We start from the raw sequence: 22,172 nt of genomic DNA on the forward strand, positions 1-22,172 counted from the left end.
TCGATAAAGAAGATTGAACCATTTTCTTATCTCGTTTTAATCTTGCTTACTGTGAACTTTTTTTCAGATGCAATTTGTTCGTTTCAATTCTAGAAAAAAGAAACAGCCCGTACAAACCATTGGGATGGAACCGGCTCTAAATTACAGTACAATTGTATATTTTTAAATTCAGAAGAGTGTATTAACGTAGCTCGGCTTCCGTTAAGTCGAAGTCCCCGTGTTAAAGGGTATTTAGGGAAGGAACATTTATTTTACGTTCAATATACCTTAGAAGACCTGATCGGGCAACGTTGGTGTTAGGACTTCCTAACAACAGGGTTTACGGAGCCGGAGGTGGGTGGTACTTCCTATCAATGCCCTTATGAATATAAATGAACATCGCCTTTAAGAGCCCCTCTGAATTTTTGAGAGAATGTGAAAAGCGCGGGGTAACTTTTGACGAGAGTGGTCTTCCTACTTTGAATGGCTACTCAACGCTAAGCTATGTAACAATACATCTTATGTTAAACACACCTTCCTTCCCAATTTGCTTCTTCTTCTTATTATGTAAACCTACGCGGCATCGCCGCATATATTTTGACAATATATGTTTTATAATGGAAAGTTTCAACAATGTTTTGCCCACAGGCCAACTAACGTCTGATACTTCATTTACACAATCTTTCTTACAGTGAAAGGAGAAAATAGGTTTTTGATAAATAACAGTCCAAATTCTTGTAGTATATTTCATATAAAAATTATTGTTTTCTTCCTTTTTCCCCTTCTTCCTAAAAAGAGTTTTAAGGTGAGTAATTTTCCAAGAGACATGTAGTGTTTCCCAAAACCAGTTTATTTTATTTCATATTTTTCTTTGCGTTTCTACCTATTTTTTCTGACCATCATCAGAAATCATAATAAGAAGTCCAGTCAATTATTACATATTTCAATATTAGCAATTAATTACAATTAATTAAGGTTTTTAGTTGAGATAAAAAGTCAATGGCACGAGCGGGATTCGAACCCACGATCTTCGGCTTGATACGCCGCTGCTCTACCACTTGAGCTATCGTGATCTCGATCCACTCGGACACCAACTTTTCATCTCAACCGTACCTTTTGAATTTTCCCTCCTTTTTGCCATTTTTCAATCCCGCTCGTGCCATTGACTTTTTTAACTCAACTAAAAACCTTAATTAATTGTAATATATTAATCTGTCAAGCGGGCCACGAAATTTGTGAATTAAAAATTAGCAATTAATATTATTTTCATATTTCCGTTTTAGTGGCCAATTAATTGACCAAGTTACTTCTTTCAAGTAATTATCCTTTTTATGTAAGGTCTTGATTGAGATAAAAAAGTCAGCGTCACGAGCGGGATCTCAACCAAGACCTTACATAAAAGGAATAATTATGACAATTCTTTTCAATTAATTAAACTTTAAGTAAGGTATTTGTTGAGATAAAAAAGTCAGTGTCACGAGCGGGATTCGAACCCACGACGTTCGGCTAAATACGCCGCTCCTCTACCACTTGAGCAATCGTGACTTCGATCCACTCGGATAGATGGGAAGTTGGTGTCAAAATGGCAAAAAGGAGGAAAAATTCAAAAAGGTGAGGTTGAGATGGAAAGTTGGTGTCCGAGTGGATCGAAGTCACGATAGATCAAGTGGTAGAGCAGCGGCGTATTTAGCCGAACGTCGTGGGTTCGAATCCCGCTCGTGACACTGACTTTTTTTTTATCTCAACAAATACCTTACTTAAAGATTAATTAATTGAAAAGAATTTAGTTGGTCAATCGGACCACGATACCTAATTGATATGACAATAATATTAATTACTACTGTTGAAATATGTAATAATTAACTGTACTTTTTGTTAGGATTTTCTGATGATGGGCAGAGAAAATAGACCGTAACGTCGATGAAAAATATGAAATAAAATAACCTGTTTTTCAAAAACTCCACGTGTCTCTTGGAAAATTCCTGACCTTAAAAAACTTTTTAGGAAAGGGGAAAAAAAATTGACACTACTTAACAACTAACAAAAGATTTGGACATCTACGGAGACTTCTAGGACCGAAATCCGTTTTGGCCATGTACACTAAATTAACCTTATAGAAGATTTTACTGGTACCATTTTATACATACGGCGTGGAACTGTGGGGTTCCAACATCTAGCGCATCCAATCCTGACGTCCTGACGATTTCACATTATTTAAAATGTCTATATTCCGGTGCAAAATTCTTAACATTTTCATCGGAATAGAAAGCAACTGAAAAAAATTTGGACGCGATCTGTACATTGTCCAGATCACTTATGGACAGACTGTGAAGGTACAACTTTCAAGACAGTCGCTTAAGAAATAATATGACGCAACTTGAAATATCTAAAAGACCGGTCTAAAACCCCGTTGGGAGGAATATACTAATTTAGAACAAGACCTGAATACAAAAACAATGGTTACAAGGTTACCTGTTCTTTTCTGAGGATCTTTCAGCGTGATCTCTTCCATGTTGACCGGGGCACTTCTCCCTTTCGAATTGACTGAGAAAATGGACACTTTGAGAGGTACGTCCATCTCCAGGTCGGTGAGCACGAAGTAAGGCGTCTCGGTAGCGGTGACATTGAAACGCGGAGTTGTCGCACCTCCAACGTACAGCTCGAGGACGAAGACCTGTTTGACTCCACCGTCCGATCCCGGAATGCACCAAATGACTAGAGAACTAGTCGTCTCGTTACCAAGGGTACAATTCCTCACTGGATAAGGTTTCCCTGAAAACATCAATCTCAATAAGAACTTATTCGTGTGGGAAATGTACAAAGCGTTCAAGAAAATTACGAAATTGTACCAAATGTTAGTAGGCGTATAGTTCATAGTCATGCATACCATTTATATGTATCGGTGTAGTTCGACAGGGCCTTTCTATTAAGTACGCAACGGCGAAGTTAAGCAAGAACAAAGCTAGCAATATCTCATTCCTTCGTCTCTAACTCCAGGTATCCATAATGTCTTAACTTTCATAACTCAATTGTCCATCTCAAGGTTGCCAGTTATAATTATTAAGTTAAATTGCGGGACTTACATCGTCTTGTATTCTTATATTAGAGAATCTTATAAAGAAAAGTAAGATGTCCCGTATGATTGATTTTTGGTACGTAAAACAAGGAACAGATCAGTTCTGTGTTGTCTGCTGCTTTAGATTCAAAAAAGGATAACCTCCTTTCACAAGAAATCGCATTGACAGAAATTTCACTTTTAATATCTTCCATGTCAAACCCCATCTCAGAAATTTTTTTAAAATACCACATTACATCTAGTTCTTACCGGCATTTATGAGAGTATGAAAGTTCTGCTTTTAAAGAAATACAGCTTTATGTAGTACCTCTAGTGAGAAAACGAGCTGCTTCAACGTTTGTAAAACTAAATATTTTTCTATTTCTAGCTAAGCACAGCAACGCCACAAGCCAAGAATAAACAGAAGTTTCTTATAATATAGAGCGTGACCTACGTTTATACAGATGGTTTCAAAAACCTGAATGGTGTGAGAGCAGCTTGTGTCTAAAAATACACCTTATTAAACCCTATCAAGTAACTACATTGCTGTCCAGATAAATCTCTGTACCAAAATAAATTGGAGAAACGGACAAAACCAGCAGACTGGGAGAAAGAGACTCTTGTATATAGATGCTCCACGAATACAAGAATATGGGTCAGGCGCTTGTATCTATGTACATAATTGAAGATAGCCTTGGGCAATGTGCCACTGTCTTTCAGGCTGATACTATGGCTGTTTAACACAGCGCTAGGGAGATCAAAAAGGCTAGGTATTGCTAATAAAAGAATAGCCATCTTCTCGAAAAACAAGGTGGCACTTAGGTCATCGGTAATAAATTCATCAAGACCTTGTAAGGCGTCAGGTCAAACAAAATAATGATTCTTCTTTGGATACCAGAACCTACAGAGAAGTGGGGCAACAAGGAGGCCGACAAATTAGCCAATGATAGTTCGATGAGGTCATTTATCCGTCCTTGAACAACAAACAAACAGGTAGTTCCATTGGACAGTGGGTTGTGAATAAGTCATCAGTTGAATGGGACTGTATTCCAGGACATGAGAAAACCTTCATCGAAGTACCATCCCAAAAAACTAACAATATAACTAATAAGCCTAGAACCTGTTAGGACAAAGAATGATATGACTCTAGGTAGAGTGAGGTCTGCTCACTGTACTCTGCAGACTCCAGAGGCATATGTAGAAAATGAGAGTAGCTGAAGTCTGTGCTGATAGTACTAGAAAGAAGAAGAAACAGTGGAACCTCTCCTGCGTTGGTGTGAAGACGTGTGTAAAGTCTAGACACATATTCATGGGAGAGGAATAGCCAAGTCATAGAAAATTAATCAAGGGAGCCCTTAACAAAGCTTTGTGTTCTGGTAAAAAGCTCTATAATAGATTAAGCTATATAAAAGAAAAATCTATTGAATATTATGTTTTACAGACCTGCAGCGACGACCTGGAAAAGGCAAGGCACTCCCTGGACGGCGATGTTGTTTTCTGCCCAGCAGGAAAGAGTGCCGTAGTCGAGATCGGCAATCGGCGTGTACCTGAGTACGCTAAAAGTACCGTTGCTTGAAAATCGTTCTGAGCCGACGTCGAACGTCTCTCCTGAATTGTTGAATTTCCATTTGAAACTGCGAGCCGGTGGATCGGCGTCGACCTGGCACTGTATGTCCAGGCTCTCGGCCCGAGAAGCGCCAACGATCATCACCCTGTCGTTCCGGCAAGTCGGCGAATCTGAAGTTGAACACATGCATAAGTATGCGCAGTTTATGTCAAAACCCATTTGTAACGATAAAGCTAATCGGTTATAATTTTGTTTCCATAATAACTGGGAAATTTGCATAGCACCATCACGAGTCATGTCGCATTTGCACAAAATACTCTTTCGTCTGTTGTTATTAAATAACATCCAATATTAAAATTTTAAATTACAGCAAATTAGGTAAATTGAAGGAACATTTAAGGGCAACAAGTTATTTACATCTATTTTCGGAGGTTTCGTTCACGTGATAATGCTTAAACTTAAAATGAAAGTAAATTAGCTCATGTCAATTTTTTTATCAAATGCACGCACAAAATTAAATTTATTTTTAATTAAGTAATAAATTGTAAGAATAAAACCGTTTCGCGTTAATGAATTATGTTCGTACATGCAGAGTGTACAGAAATAATGAGTTTACGTACATTTCACCCTGAGATGGTATTCGTTGCTCAGTGTTTCTCCTTGGTTGTTCGACGCAAGACACGAATAAATACCGCTGTTGCTCCTTGTAACCTTTTGCAGTACAAGACTCTGGTTTATGAGAATCAGCCTCGCCGACATGTTGTGGCTCATCAGTTCACCCTGAAAAAAATATTGTCAATTAATTAGAGGCATTCGTCGTGCTTTTCAGCTCATCTAGTCAAAGAGATAAACACACGCAGACATATTAAAAGATAACGAAGATAATTAATTTCTTGATACCGAGAATTCCAGCGATGATATTAGCCGGTTCTGAATCGGATCAGTCGCAATACGATTATGGGCTTAATTTTCCTTTGAGCATTTGACAAAGGAATCAGTTGACGCCCACCTGGATTTATCCAAATAGAGAAATGAATTTACACACAGTTTTATATAACATGATTTACAAATTATATTGAATCGATATACATTCCGTTTTACGTGTGTCGTATTTAGTGACCATTAGTTAATGATTATTTGGAGATCGTGAGATGCGGTCTGGTGTGACGTAGGTTTCAGAAAAACATTTTCTTTGTCGTGCCAACGTTTCGATCTTTATTGAGATCATCTTCAGGGCTCAAAGTGTTGTGTTGTGTGCCGTGAAGATCATCTTAATAAAGATCGAAACGTTGGCACGATAAAGAAAATGTTTTTCTAACTACGTCACACCAGACCGCTTCTCACCATCTCCAAATAATCATTCCGTTTTACTGTGTGGTGATTAGTGACCGTTAGTTGATGATTATTCAGCAATCGTGAGATGCGGTCTGGTGTGATGTAGGTTTCAGAAAAACTTTTTCTTTATCGTGCCAACGTTTCGATCTTTATTGAGATCATCTTCAGGGCTCAAAGTGTTTGTTTTCTGCGTAAGTGTGCCATTCTTGCGTGTCGTGTTGGGAGTGCCTGTTGGCACGATAACGAAAATTTTTTCTGAAACCTACATCACACCAGACCGCATCTCACTATTTCTGAATAATAATTCCGTTTTACGTTAAAACGTCTCTACAAATTAAATTGATTGTATTTATCATGAACAATATACAAGGAGACACGTAGCTAATATGAATGATAATATACCTGCAATGACATATTAATTATAATGATTAATATTTGTCAAATCTAATAGATTTATTTCGTTAAAAAAAATAGCGCGCAGTTAGGATACCTTATGAAACCTCACGTTATCCCGTTAAAACCCTGTAGCTATAGGGAGGGGAGAGAGAGAGCGAGAGAGAGAGCGAGAGAGAGTGAGAGAGAGAGAGAAGTGTGTGCATACAAATTAAGAATCTCATGAAAAAAAATTATTAAAGGTTTTGCGACCGTTCGATTTTAATTTTAAGAAGCATTTATTTTTTAAGGAGAGTCTGTGCTTTCTGTTTCAGCATTAAATTATAAAACTTAATCATATTTCTGCAATTTTTCAAAATTATAAAGTTTAATCATAGTTCTGTAGTTTTTCGAAGTCATTTAATAATTTAAAGAGATGCTGAAAAATTTGCCTATTTTGGCACCAATTAAAAAAAAACCGTCCTATTATAACCAATCTTTGTTGTTTTACTTTTCTTATTACACTACGAATTCGTAGCTAGGGGTTTAAAAAAATGAATTGTTAATTTTTTCAAGAACCTAAAATTTTTTCAATACATTTGTTTGTACAGATACATTTCTTTCTCCGTTCCTGGGGTTATTCTTAAAGTTTGCTTCGTAAATTATTTACATATTCGGCAAAATAAAACAAAATTGTTTCAATATAATAGTTTTGGGGAAAGGTGTTGACCGAGCTGGAATTGTTCCCGTTGTCCTATAATGTTTTGCCTATTATCGCTTAAAAAAATTAAATTTTAAAAATTAAAAAAATTGTTTCAATAGGATAATTTTAGAGAAAAATGTGCCGAAAGGTGAAGAACTTCAACTTTTTTAAGCGATTCCTTTGGCCATTAGTAGTTGCTAATGACTTTTTGGATGTAAAGGAAGTATTTGACTCAGAATAAACATAAAATACCAGAGACTTCAAATAGCGTTAGGGATGGAGATTTGCAAGTTCATTAAGACCCCAACACTTAATTCTCAACTATCAAAAAATTATTTTAAGGACTTCTAAACCTCAGCCTCCCTTAGGACCAATTTCATTATGTACAAAAAAGTTGTTTAATAAATAAAAATGAATTGCACTTTTTGGTCTGCAAATCAATCGCTACCCCCTTAAAGTAAGACAAATAAACAAACGCCGCGATAACGAAAGCATAGCGGGGAATTTCTTCCTTCGCGGTGCCCTTTTTTTTGTTAAAAAACATTTTTTAAAAAATAGATGGGAGACCTCCTGAAATGTCTTCACCTCGACCGTAATCGTTTCCCCCCGAGAAGATCGCGTCTAGTTTTACGCCCCGGCGCCCTAGATGGCTAATCGAATTTCTTGAATGTAAAAAAATACACTCTTACAGGCCGTATTTTTAAAACTTTTAAGCCTGTGAGAGTGTGCCTGCGTGCGTGCCTTCAACTTAAATCGAGTCGTTTTTCTTGCTTTCTTGAATTAAGTTTCCCAGAGGAAGAAAGATGGACAAAGTATCTTGTGTAATTCTACAGTTTGGCTTCCATTAAAAAAAGAGTGGTTTTAATGAAGCCACTGTTAAAGGTAGACTTTGCAGGTTAAAATGATTTTTGTCGGAGCAACAGTTTTTATTCTTCAATTGAAATAATGTTTGGGGTCTTGTGGAATGACAGAATTACTTAGTTTTAGCATTGCACATTAAATGTACTTCTGTAGTTGTTGTTTTTCTTATGTTTTGATTGTTTTTCGTTTGGCCAGGAGAGTTGGCAGTCAAACTAATGCTTTTCTCAATCGAAAATATATCTATTGCCTCCAAGTACGTGTAAAGATGAAACAGGAAGAAAAAAGGATTTTTTTAGATATATTATTGGTAACTTTTGGTAGCTCGTTTTGAAGGAAGTTTAACTGCTAATGATTGAAAATAATAACAAATTTTTGTAAGTGAGCCTAGTGAAAAACCGTATGCCTCCCAACTCCAATATATAAGGTGTTTCCAAGCCGTTTGATACCCGATTTGCATTCACGTTTCTGAGAAAGTGGTCCGGAATTAATGGAAATTAGTCTGCAATGAACCGCTGAGTTATGAGACAATAATGATGGCATCCGGGTTGGCGGCGGGGGAGAATATTCAATGTAACCGGATAAGCCCCGAACCGGGCTTTGATGTGGGGTCCAACGGGCCTGCCTTCATCATGTAACCCGTTTCATCAAACCGGTTACCATTTCTTCTCAGTCGGACCGGCGTAGATCGAGATGGGGAAAACTATTTCAGCCCGAATCGGTCCGAATATATAAAACTGGCGGACAAGGGCTGATTGAAGTTTGACTATCCTCTAATTTTCCTTCTCTTTTTATTTTTCGGTTGAGCAATTTTTTACAAAACCAGTGGCGTTAAAATAAATCAACACCGTGTGTATTATATAGTTCATTGGTTACTATGAGACAGGAAATTTTCTAATAATTATTTTGCAAAAATAGTAGTACTGTTTTATTAAATTAACTAATTTCGTGGTCCGCTTGACCAATTAATACATTACAATTAATTAAGGTTTTTAGTTGAGATGAAAAAAAGTCAATGGCACGAGCGGGATTCGAACCCACGATCTTCGGCTAGATACGCCGCTGCTCTACCACTTGAGCTATCGTGACCTCGATCCACTCGGACATCAACTTCCTATCTCAACCCCACCTTACGAATTTTCCCTCCTTTTTGCCATTTTTCAAATGTCGTGTAATCGGATTGGATTCTGGTGTGGATGGAGAGTGGATGGAGGTCACGATAGCTCAAGTGGTAGAGCAGCGGCGTATCTAGCCGAAGATCGTGGGTTCGAATCCCGCTCGTGCCATTGATTTTTTTTCATCTCAACTAAAAACCTTAATTAATTGTAATGTTTTATTAAAATTATGCGCCAACAGCTTTTTGACCTGGTGTATTTTTTCTCATAATTGACGGCTCTTTCGTTCTTGCACATTGCAAAAGCTGAATACATTAATGCTCCTGATAAGTGAGCTGGTAGCTAAATGGTGGATCCGAGGATGGCATCTGGCCACTGAAGGGTCAAGTCGCAAGGATTAAACCTACAGAGGACCTCGAATAGACATCAATCAGGCAACCTGGCTTAGTTCCTGCTAGAATGGAGGTTTTGAATAAAATTAGACCTCATATAATCCGCCTATACGGAAATGATAATCATCGGAAGAGGATTGATTCATGGAGTTACTAGATTATGGCGAGATACAGCTCATGTATTGCTTTATCGATTGCTTTTCTTCCCCCCTTACAAAAGCAAAATAATAAATTGCCTCTCATTTCCAATCCCATCTCAACCTCTTGAGAATAAACGATAAAACACGATAAACGGTAATCACGAAACATTTTTATTGTTCTTTCTATAATTAATTGTATTCTAAAAGGTTTTTCTAAGAGTTGAGAAAAGCAGTTAATACAATTTATCTAAAGAGTTTTTTTTTTAAAATAATAGTTTATCCCTACTATTTAGACATCATGAGATGCGGTCTGGTGTAATGTAGGTTAAGAAAAACATTTTCTTTATCGTGCCAACGTTTCGATCTTTATTGAGATCATCCTCAGGGCCTGGGATTTATAAACATTGTTTAAATTATAGAAATACACATGTAACATGTGAAAATAAATTTATACGATGATGAACACAATATAGAAATTTTATGTTTCATCCAATTATTTTTAATCACTCAAAGTGTGTGTTTTCTGTGTAGATATGTGTCGGTTCTGTGTCGAGTTCCAATGAGATATTAATATTTATTTAGAAATCGTGAGATGCGGTCTGGTGTGATATAGGTTTCAGAAAAACATTTTCTTTATCATGCCAACGTTTCGATCTTTATTGAGATCATCTTCAGGACCTGGGATTTACAAACATTGTTTACAAATTACATTTTGGATGTGGAAAAGTGAATTTATACAATGCAAAATATATTTTTTATATATTCAATCAAAGTATTTCCAATCACTTAAAGTGTTTGTCTTCTGTGTAATTGTGCCATTCTTGCGTGTCGTGTTGAGAGTGCCAGTGACATTTTGCTATTTTGTGTTTATATACGTTGGATTTTGAAGGGGTGGGGAAGGATGTCTTTTCTATACCGACATCCTTCCCCACCCCTTCAAAATCCAACATATATAAACGCAAAATAGCAAAATCTCACTGGCACTCTCGACACGACTCGCAAGAATGCCACAACAGGCCCTGAAGATGATCTCAATAAAGACCGAAACGTTGTCACTATAAAGAAAAGGTTTTTCTGAAACCTACATCACAACAGACCGCATCTCACGATTTCTAAATAAATATCGATTAACGGTCACTAATCACCACACATTTCTACTTGAGATATTAATGTTTTTTTTTTGTTTATACATGTTTGATTTTGGGGGTTAAGAGTGGGTTAGGAAGTAGGGATAGAAATCCATTTTTCTACGAGGAGTCGGCTCTTTGAGGTAAAAGGGACCGACAAAGGAAAAAAGGGCCGGTTTGCCGTTTGGGCCTAGTTATACTTTAAGGATTCTATAAACGGGATTATTAGGGTAAGAAGAGAGATTATTGGGGATTTAGACTGTTTAGAAATGCTTGATATGTTGAAAGTAATGATTGTTTTATATTTTGTATTATATGCTTTGTGTGTGATACGTATGTTATCGATATCGAATTCGATTTATGATATTATCGTACCTACGACTGAGTTTACATGTGTCTGTTATATAATTGATGCTGTGTTTATGTCTGTTGATGTAAACCATTTCTAGAAAGTTACGTTTATCCTTGTTTTGTTCTGTATTTAATATTTTTGGATTTTTGAAGTCGAAATTGTGTTGGTGTTCAAAATGGTGGGTAGCCCGTGCTGTAGATTTTTTTTCTTTGGGGGGGGGGTTGTTTGCAGTCATAAATGTAATTCCAATGTAAGTTGCCGGCCAATTTGTGCAATTAATTTTTTTCATTTATATCAGACTTATTTGTTACAGGTGTAGGATCTTTAATTTTTTATAATTTAAAGATCCCACACCAGTCCATAAACACAAACATTAAGTAATATAACGTTAATATTAATTAACAATCATATCTCACTAACACTCTCAACACGACACACCGTAATGACACTCTACACAGAAAACACGCACTTTAAGTGAGCACAGAAACTTTAAAACCTAAAAGTTCTATATTTTGTACATCATATCTTATACGTATTTCTATTGTTTAAACAAAGCTTATTAATTCCAGGCCCTGAAGATGATCTCAATGAAGATCGAAACGTCGGCACGATAAAGAAAATGTTTTTCTAAAACCTACGTCACACCAGACCGCATATCACGATCTCTAAATAATCATTAATTAACGGTCACTATATACTACACGTTTATCCTTACATTTTAAACAATACGAAAGTAACCGTAGTGCGAATTAGTTATCTTAAATTACTGAATAGTCTTAAATAAGATAAACCGCTTAAATCCGTGAATCCACGAACGTTTAAAAAGTTTTGAGCAAGGATTTAACCCTATAATGCTCGAATAATAGGCATGAAGAGTTTTTATGGCAATGGGAAAAATACGATCTCGATCAGAAAATCTATTCTGGGGAAAAGTTGTATTTTTTCACCTTTCGTTACACTTGCCTTCAAAATTCTTCATTTTGAAACGACCGTTTTTTTTAATTTCTGTACACCAATAAAGAGCAAACTATTCCGGAGAGCAATATTTAAAAAAATTATGTTTTATATAAAAAAGGTGTCAAATATTGCCGTTTTTGGCAAAAAATAAGGAATTACTATTCTTAAAAACTGGCTATTCATAGTAAAAAATAAAACTAAAAAATTGTTATAATCAGACAAATAAAATTTGAGACAATGGTAACGATGTATGACAAATTTTGGGCACTCATTGAACAACTAAATGACCTTGAAACATTGCTGGATTGCTGCACAGTAAACATTTAGAGATGCTAGTTAAAGAGAAAGTACACTCTCCTCAAAAAGATATGTATATAAAAGTTAAATACGTCAGATTACGTGTGGTTAAAGAAACAAATGATAAAAAAAACAGGTGTTCTTCCGTGTAAAAACTGTTTGGAATTGAACCTTTCCTCTTTAATTGTTAGGCTTATACATAAACAATATCTCAAAAATTCGTAGTGGTTTTAGCAATTATTTTAATTTAAGATGTTGTAATACGATGACAGGGGTTAATGAAGTTTGCCATTGAAAGTTTATATCTGGAACAAACTGATGTGTAAGTTCACTGTGTGCTGTTGTTGTGGTTAATTATTGGATTTATGTTTCATGTTGTTTGTTTCATCTAGATATTACGATTACGATATCTGTTGTTTTGAATGTGTATGTAGGCAGTTTTCACGGCGTTATATTTTTCAAACTTTATGCTGAATTCCTCGATGGATCTTTGACCAAAGGGGATCGGAGATTGTGGGTAGCCGATGGGATAAATCAACTCGTGCACTAAACAATCATAAGGTCGGTTGAACCGTTTTGAAATGTTTCCGGGTCAAGATTCGGGTTGCTAGTGATCCCGATCTTGGCCCGATTGTAATTTCCGTTGACTTAATGCTAGTTAATATAGTAGTTCTTGGCTACTTGTTCTTCTGTAATCAAATATTTGAATCGAGGGAAAGTTGATAGAAGGGGGAAAGGAGAGGGGGATTAGTTCGAGGGCGGTCGAGTTAGCAGAAGGTTCCTCTTATGATAAATTCCCTTTGCACCCCTTCTCCGACCCATGTGTAGAAAGGTTAATGCCTATTAACTTATATCAACCCCTGCCTCATCACCCTCACGTGGCCCCATGACCAACGAAACAAGAGGAAAAAATGCTCTGACCTTTCCTTATTTTCTGTAAATTATTACATGTTGACCCTTGCGATTATGAAAAAGGGGAAACATTAAAGATGGTTATGGAATATATAACATATTTCCAGTCAAAAAATATTGTATTACTGTATGAAAACTTGTTTTACATAACATCCGAGGTTTTACAATTTTTTAAATTTATTTATTATACAACTGCGTACAAAATGCAACAAGCAAAATTATGTTATTTACAAGGATATACAATATTGTATGCAAAATTTACATGTCTGGCGTGATTGATTTGAACGGCCACCATCCTGTGAAAGTGGCCGTAATTGGCCATTATGGCGAGAAGTCTACAGCGGACCCTAGGGTTGCCGAAGTTACACAATCAGATGGTCGCGAGGCCATCTGCGCTTCAGTCTTCTATGAGGGTTGGAAGGAAGGGCAAACATGACCAGCTCATGGTTGCGAATTAATGGGTTGTCATGGGAAGTATGGTACGGTATGTTGAGATCGTTGTAGATATATGATTGGTGACGTGGAATGGAGAAGCAAGTATTGTGGAAAGGATTTTGGATTGTAAGGATGGGATTTTGTTAAGTTTGGAAAGCAAAAGGTGGACCATGTTCCGTCGCTCATAATCGATGGAACTACTATACCATACAGCAATACAGCTAAATATCTGGGAATGACCTTAGATGCCAAGCTGAGATGGAAAGAACACGTGAAGAAAAAAAAGGACAGAAATAGGTTTAAGACAACTATACTGGTTGATAGGACGTGGCTCCAATCTTGCTATACAAAATAAAATATTATTATATAAACAAGTCATAAAGCCTATGTGGACATATGGTATTCAACTATGGGGTTGTACCAAACACAGCAATATCAAAATCATACAAACACTCCAAAATAGAATCTTACGTAACATGGTCAATGCACCTTGGTACATATGGAATAAGGACTTACATAGGGATCTTAAGATCCCTGAAGTCACGGCGGAAATACAAAGATTTGCCGCCAAACACCAGGCTCGCCTCAGCCAGCACGAGAATGTAGAAGCGACCAAACTCTTACATAACCGAAACATGGTCAGAAGATTAAAAAGAACAAAGCCATAAGAACTTGTGTAGTTAAAAGTGAATAGTGAATAGTGAAATGTAAATCTTATTGTACCAATGGGTTTATAAGAATGTAAACATTTATTTATTCTATAATATTATTGTAAAATTAATGGTTGGTCTAATAAGGCCAGTTTTAATAAAGAAATTTAATTTAAAAAAAAGTTTGGAAAGCTTGGCGAACAGTTCAAGTCCATAGATCCAAATTAGGGTGATAAGTGTAGAGTATAATATTTTTTTTGCTGTTAAGAAATGTCAGTTTATTTCTTTTGTTTTTCAGCATTTTATATCTAAGGTTGCAGCCAGTGTTGGGCAAAAATTAGTCATGTCTAATGATTAATGAGTGATCAATCAGACCGTTAGTCATTGTAGCCAGAATTGGGAAAAATCTAATTCAATCATGATTAAGAATTTTGATTGAAGTTTAATCAGGATTGAATTAGCCATGAGTAAATTAATCATTATATGATTTAGTCATGATTAATTCAATCATGAGGTATGACTAAATCATACAATGATTAATTTACTTATGACTAATTCAATCACGATTAAATTTCAATCAAAATTCTTAATCATGATTGAATTAGTTCGATTTTGCCCAACTCTGGTTGCAGCCAATTAAATTTAGTCGTGTGTGGGGATTCCACGTAAGTCTTGGGTCCAAGTAAAGTTCAAGATATGGTATACTATTGGAGGAAGTGGGGTGCCGTATAAACAGACACAGGTGGGAGAGTTTTTCGATTAAGAGTGAAAACTCAGTATTTAGATTTTTGAATATTTACTTGATTCTCCACTGTCGAAGCCAGAGGTTCAAAAAGATGAAAATGGGATTGGAGGTTGCGTTTCTGATAGAAATAACAATATCAAGGTTTATGGAGAAGATTGTCGTACATCGGCGCATGTGAATATAAAGGCGTTGGAATGCAATGGGAGATCAGCTGTAAAGAAAGGGTAAAGTAACGGAACAGGCATGCTTTCCAGAGGACGCCGGCAAAAATGGGAAAACTAGAAGAGGAAGAGGTGCCTTGGGTTACTTGGAAATATCGGTTTGTTAGGAAGCATTTGAGGATAAGGTAGTATGGAAATGGAAGGATGCGCTTTAGCTTCCACAAGTTCTCTGCGATACCCGATCAAAGGCCTGGATATCACCCGGGCATTGTTGTTTTAGCTCGAGGGAGCTGGCCTTGGTGTCGTAATGCGGTGGGCTAGGTGAATAGTCGAGTGGTAGCCGCGGAATCACAATTGGTGATTAGGGATAATATTTAAGTCTTCGATGACGGATAGACGAAGAAGAAGTAGCTTTTCAAGTTCTTTCCCGAGGATGGGGAGAAGGCTGATAGGACGATATGCGGCTCAGGGACAGCGCTCAGAGAAGGCACGTTCCATGTTTTTTTTTCTCGTTCTTTCTGACCCCCATGCCACTTCCGTCTATAATAAAAAACCTAGACAAAGCGCCTAAGAAACTGTAAAGAGCCGGCAACGGCTTAGGAACAGTGGGCAAAGAAGGCCAAGACGGTTAGGGCGATATGTGGAGGCGGGGTGAGTAGGTTTTTAGGTTTAGGCATGTTACTAACGGAGGAGAACTTCCAAAGAAGAGGTGTTCTAAGGACAGCATTGTAGAGGGATGTAATAAATACGATTGCTTTTTCATGAAGTTCATGAAGCATATTAGAGTTCACGAGATCGTAACCGGGACTATTTTTCAGGAAAGTTAGTTATAACATGACTGACTTCTTCGGGAGTAAAAGGTTTAGAAGGGAGTGAGAGGGGAAGAGGGATATTTAATTCTTCATTAATTTTATTAATAAAGGGTTGATCTTGTACGTCAGGGTGAGGGGTGAATACTGTGGAGAGATATTGTGCCAGGAATTGAGCTTTTTTCTCGTCGGTTTTTGTTCGAGTTCCGTCGGTGCGTTGGATTGGGTGGCTTTATAAATAAATGACAGACAAGTGCAATTACTTGTTTATAATTGAGATTTCTGACTAATACAGGAAGTTTTTATTCTACCTAATAAATCATAGGAATTTTAAAGAAATACCAGAAGGAATAAGTCCTGTAAAAAAATCATTCCAGTTTTAGGCGTACAAAAGTCATCGTATCTCTTGAATAGCGTTAATATACCCGAATGAATTAAATTTGTTTAAATTGGAATGGTTGGAGGGCGGATAAGGGTTTATATAGGCGGCCGAGCAATGTACTGTTACCGCGAGTGTGTTAAATTTGATAAAGGCTTTTAATCTTCTGGGTTTAGCTCTCATCCTTAGTCACGTTCCAGATTTGTTATATACACACCTTCTTAATTCTGTATAACGAATTTCCGTTCTTAAAAAACCACTCAAGAATTTTTCGACTTGTGCTTGACTCACCTTGAGAATTACTCGAATAAATTCTAACAGATGATATGAGAAGGTAATGTTAACAATGGTTTTATTTATTTATTATTATTTTAAGAAAAGAGGATGGATACAATTAAAAAATGACTGTGGCATGGGTAGTTTGGGGATCAAAGAACGAAGGAACCGAATGTTTACAATACGCCCTCCTTAACATAAACATTGAAACTTAATTCACGCTGTTTGATTGGCTAATAGCAAGATTTTTTAAGATTGGATTGAAATTGAGCACGTAGAAGAATAAACACCAATAAAAAAACTACGAGCAAAGGTAAACAAGACGAGAACACACGGCCCCACCACGTTGTACTTATTGCAGATTTAAAATGAAGAAGAAGAAAATAATTTATTTATTTAGAAATCGTGAGATGCGGTCTGGTGTGATGTAGGTTTCAGAAAAACATTTTCTTTATCGTGCCAACGTATCGATCTTTTATTGAGATCATCTTCAGGGCCTGGGATTTACAAACAATGTTTACATTTAACAAATACATTTGGGATGTGGAAAAGTGAATTTGTACAATGCTAAATATATTTTATATTCAAACAAAGTATTTCTACTCACTCAAAGTGTTTGTCTTCTGTGAAATTGTGCCATCCTTGCGTGTCGGGTTGAGAGTGCCAGTGAGATTTTGCTGTTTTATGTTTATATATGTTTGGTTTTGAAGGGGTGGGGAAGGAAGTCGGTATATAAAAGACAATTTTGTGTAAGGCGTCGGCTTCTTTGAAGTGAAAAAAGCCCACAAAGGGGAACAATGTGTTGGTAATAGTTCGGCCAGATTATCCTTTCAGGATTATATAGAAAGGGGATAAATAGGAAAAGGAAAGCTAAATTGTTGGAAAATTAGACTATGTGAAAAGTATTTGATGTGGGGAATTTAATGTAATGATATATGCATGTTATCTATATTGTATTTGATTAATGATATTGGCGTAGCTGCGACTGAATATAATATAAAATATATTTTGCATTGTATAAATTCACTTTTCCACATCCTAAATGTATTTGTTAAATGTAAACATTGTTTGTAAATCCCAGGCCCTGAAGATGATCTCAATAAAAGATCGAAACGTTGGCACGATAAAGAAAATGTTTTTCTGAAACCTACATCACACCAGACCGCATCTCACGATATCTGAATACCTATCAATTAACGGGAGCTAATCTCTATACATTTACATATAACAATTACATTTTGGATGTGGAACAGTGAATTTATACAAATTAATTATAGAAATAATAATTATAGAAATCCGTTTAATCCAATTATTTGTACTCATTCAAAATGTTTGTCTTCTATGTAATTGTGCCATTCTTGCGTGTCGTGTCGAGAGTGCCAGTGAGATTTGCTATTTTGTGTTTATATACGATAGATTTTGAAGGGGTGGGGAATGATGTCGGTATAGAAAAGACATTTTTGTATAAGGCGTCGGCTTCTTTGAGGTGATAGAATATATAAAAAATATATTTTGCATTGTATAAATTCACTTTTCCACATCCAAAATGTAATTTGTAAACAATGTTTGTAAATCCCAGGCCCTGAAGATGATCTCAATAAAGATCGAAACGTTGGCACGATAAAGAAAATGTTTTTCTGAAACCTACATCAAACCAGACCGCATCTCACGATTTCTAAATAAATATCGATTAACGGTCACTAATCACCACTAATTTGTAAACAATGTTTGTAAATCCCAGGCCCTGAAGATGATCTCAATAAAGATCGAAACGTTGGCACGATAAAGAAAATGTTTTTCTGAAACCTACATCAAACCAGACTGCATCTCACGATTTCTAAATAAATATCGATTAACGGTCACTAATCACCACACAAAATAATTTATTCTGGGACAGATATCCCCTTAGAATAATACATGGGTTAAAGTGAAAAGTATTAACATTTTGACACAAAAATGAACCTTGCTGTGGTGATCAATGTAATAACAACGAACTTATTTAAAACAAAACGTAAGCAACACAACTTTGAATGAATTTTAGTGTAAGAATTTGTTTATTAGCATGAAAAGAGGGGCTTATCCTCAATTACCTCGAGGGATATCGAATATTGTGGGCTAATGCGAATTAAAAGTGAATAAACTATAAATGTTAAGGAATCTTCCATTATAATAGAGGAATAATGAGTGACGTGTCTCCGTGGAGACCGTTTTTAACTCGGCGAGGGATAAAAATACCTTATTGAAACTGTATTTGCTTTTGTAAATGATAAAAGAAGGATAATTCAGCGTTTAGATATGCCAATTCAGTTGCGGTTTTCAATCCCATAACGGCTTAATGCCCTACCCTTTTTAGAGTAGGGTGAATGAATAAAATAGATAGCTTTGGCCCTCGGCGCGGGAATCCGACGAGACTTTTGTAAAGGAACTCCGTGGTGATCTTTCGGTTATTGATGGATGACTCGCGTCGTTATTCTTTCTCCATACCTTTCCCAATCGGATAAATTTTATAGCGAGAACGGTCAGCGATAGGCGACATTCAGCATGAAACGCCCGAGCCAGAGCGGAAACACAGCCGAGCCAGGAAAACGACCGGGGCAAAGGACAATTCCATTTTATTCATCGGTTTTTGTGAGTCGTATTGATTACATTCCGACATAACGCCTCTTGAATTTTTCAGTTTATTTCACTTTTTCACATCACACAGGTCGTCCTCAACCCGACGGGCTTAGATGTCTGTATTAAGAAATATGAATTCATGTTTCTTTATATTTTTTCAAACATCCAAACCCTGTTTCTTGCTTGTTCTCCTTCATGGAATAATCATTTTTGCATTTAAGTTATGTCAATTATCCATTTAGTGTCCAAAATCGTTTTAAAATGAAAGATCCTAAGTGTTTTAGGCTAGAAAATCAAAAATATATCTGCTATATGGATTGTTAAGTATTTTGGATTGAATTTGAGAACCTACAACCAAGAACCAACATCAGTAAAAACAAACACTAAGCAAAGATAGTCAAGACGAGTCCACCTACTCTGTACCTTCAGCGCATTGAAAAAGAACGATTGCAATAAAAATAAATGGAGAAAGGAAAAAGGAAAAAGTCATATTTACCAGGATATGCGTAGGTCATACCAAGATCACACTTGTACACCTTCTAATGGGGTTGAGACAATGCAGGTGCCCGTTGTGTGAAGGCAAGAAGTAAGAAGTAAATCTGCGAAGAAAGAAGTACAACCCCCATAACCTATCCGTAGCCTTGGGGCTCGTCAGCCTGCACAAATCGCTGATCCAATATCTCAGGGGTAAAAATGTTTGAAAATATATATAGACCTTCAGGTATGTGATGTGTGCTATTTATTAGGGGAATGTGAATGAATTTTATTGTGTGAAGGTATTTATTAGCGTGAATCGAGGGAAGTGTGATTGAGTGTGGTGACTCTGACGGGTTTGTGTGTCTGGATTATTAAATATGAATTCATTTATCTTTTAAATGTTTTTAACGCATCAAAATCGTTCCCAGCCTGTTCTTCATGAAATATACATTTTTGCGTTAGGTTTAAGTCAATTTTACTATTTAGAGTCCAAAATTGTTTTACAATGAAAGACATTGTTTTAGATAAGAAAACAAGTCTAAAATTTGTCTGATTGTTGATTGATAAACATTTTAATCTAATCTTTTCTGTTTTGCGTTTTTTCATTATAGATTTTTTATCTATGCTTCCATGATCAAATTGTCTCATAAATTTTTAAAACCAGAAACAAAACACTATTGTATAATTAATTAATTACTTTTGATTTGATACCACTGGCACTACAGATTCTCGGACCTAATCCTCTGAAAGTTTTCTTTTTACGGTACGTAGAAGGGTGTTGGGACGAGGCCAAACAAAGGAAAAGAAAAACCACCTGGCAAGGATTTGTTGTTACTTTATTAGGGAAAGAAAGTAAAATATTCAATTTTTTCCACCCCACCCTCAAAAGGCTAACGATAAACTGCCGTGAGGGTGTCATTGGACTAGAGGGGCAAAATACTTAGAGACGATTTCTGTCACTGCGACCCCCAATGACATTTGTTAAGGTTTGAAAAGAACGAAGAAAAGTCAACTGTTATGCTAGATAAAACAGACAAAATCAATCCTCAATTTCCAGTATAAACGATGATTAAACATAATATCAAAATCACAATATTATCATATCAATAAAATAATAAACATGATCATATTATCAAATACAATCATTTTACTAATAATATAAACTAAGTTTTTGATCAATTGTAAACGCGACTTGAAATGAACAACGTTGTTGAACGTTCTTAACTCAATTCTTAATATTTTTTAAATTGAACTTTATTGCTGATAATAATAAAAAATAGAAATGTTAAACAGTTCGCCGTTTCTTTCATATAAAAACCCTAAAATTTAGACAATCAACCTTTACGATTGCCCTTGGCGCACCGAAATTCGAAAAATCCGCCAAAGTTTACCCATGGAATTGTGGGTAATATAAGTTTGGTGAGCGCGAGGTGTGAACCACGAAAAAGAGCCGATTCATTTCAAAGAGTAAGTGGTTTTCATCCGATCCTTTTTTCGACATCTCTAGTCAGCCAGTTCAGAAGCAGTAGAATTCTTTTTTTAGGTTTTATTGTGTTGTTTTTTGTACAAAAATTTGTACATTTAACAATTTCTGTTAACAAAAGATTTGGGAGGAACTGTCAGACCACGGGAATGGGGATAGAGAAGACGAGTCGGCCATTGGCTCTCACTGTTTAGCATTGTTGGTTGAGGTTTAGGGTTGGGTTAGGAGGACACGAGGCCATTGTCTTTTTAGACGGCATGGAGGATAGTTAAGATGGGACGTTTACGAGAAGACTTGAGCTAGTGGAATGTCGGAGGAAGAATGGAAGTTGTGGAATTGTGTTTGGATAACGTCCGTCACGAATGGGATGTCTTGGTCTTTGTGGATGGTTTGATTAGTGACATAGAAAGGAACGTTGAGGATGCTACGGAGGACACTTTTGATTGAAAAGTTTGGCTTCTTTCCATGTTGGATGGCTTGGCTCAACCCAATAGCTCGATTCCGTAAGTCCAAATCAATTAAATTAGTGTCTTGTGTATTATTAGTTTGTTGTGTGTACTCATTGAGGATTTGGGTCTATGTAGGCGATTGAGTTGTCAGTATCTTCGGTCTTGTTTTGTTTTATGTGTATGTTCAATGTGCACTGGTGGCAGATACTTCTTCTACGTGTGAACGTCACGTGCCGGCATTTTCATTCATTTAGCTTGATGCGCCATATAGTGCACCAGTTGGCAATGAGGTCTTTGGGTTGTTTTTGCTGCAAGGATATGGCCAGGATATGAGGAGAGAATTGCGATGTTGTCCGCGAAGTACGTGATGTGGGCGTTAGGGTGTATAGGTTTGTTAGCAGTGTAGACTGTGTAGCGAATTGGTCATATCCCTCCCTTGGGGAACGCCGGCCTTGAAGGTGTGTCTCAAAATTCAAAGCCAATTCTCACCTTAAACCAGCGATCCGGGAATAAGAACTTCAAGGTGAGATA

General features: G+C 36.5%; 1 protein-coding gene across 1 annotated transcript in view; it reads right to left on the reverse strand.

Moving 5' to 3' along the window:
* The window catches only part of LOC106665324 (hemicentin-1), a 218,489-nt gene that overhangs the window by 18,164 nt on the left and 178,153 nt on the right, over nucleotides 1–22,172 (reverse strand). The window contains exons 8-10 of the mRNA XM_024226915.1: nucleotides 5,222–5,381; nucleotides 4,478–4,771; nucleotides 2,452–2,751 (exon numbers count right to left, since the gene is read on the reverse strand). Coding sequence (XP_024082683.1) covers nucleotides 2,452–2,751; nucleotides 4,478–4,771; nucleotides 5,222–5,381 — 754 coding nt within the window. The remainder of the gene's footprint in view (nucleotides 1–2,451; nucleotides 2,752–4,477; nucleotides 4,772–5,221; nucleotides 5,382–22,172) is intronic.

Source organism: Cimex lectularius, unplaced genomic scaffold (assembly GCF_000648675.2).
Source record: "Cimex lectularius strain Harlan isolate CLEC.00 unplaced genomic scaffold, Clec_2.1 scaffold9, whole genome shotgun sequence".
Lineage (NCBI taxonomy): Eukaryota > Metazoa > Arthropoda > Insecta > Hemiptera > Cimicidae > Cimex > Cimex lectularius.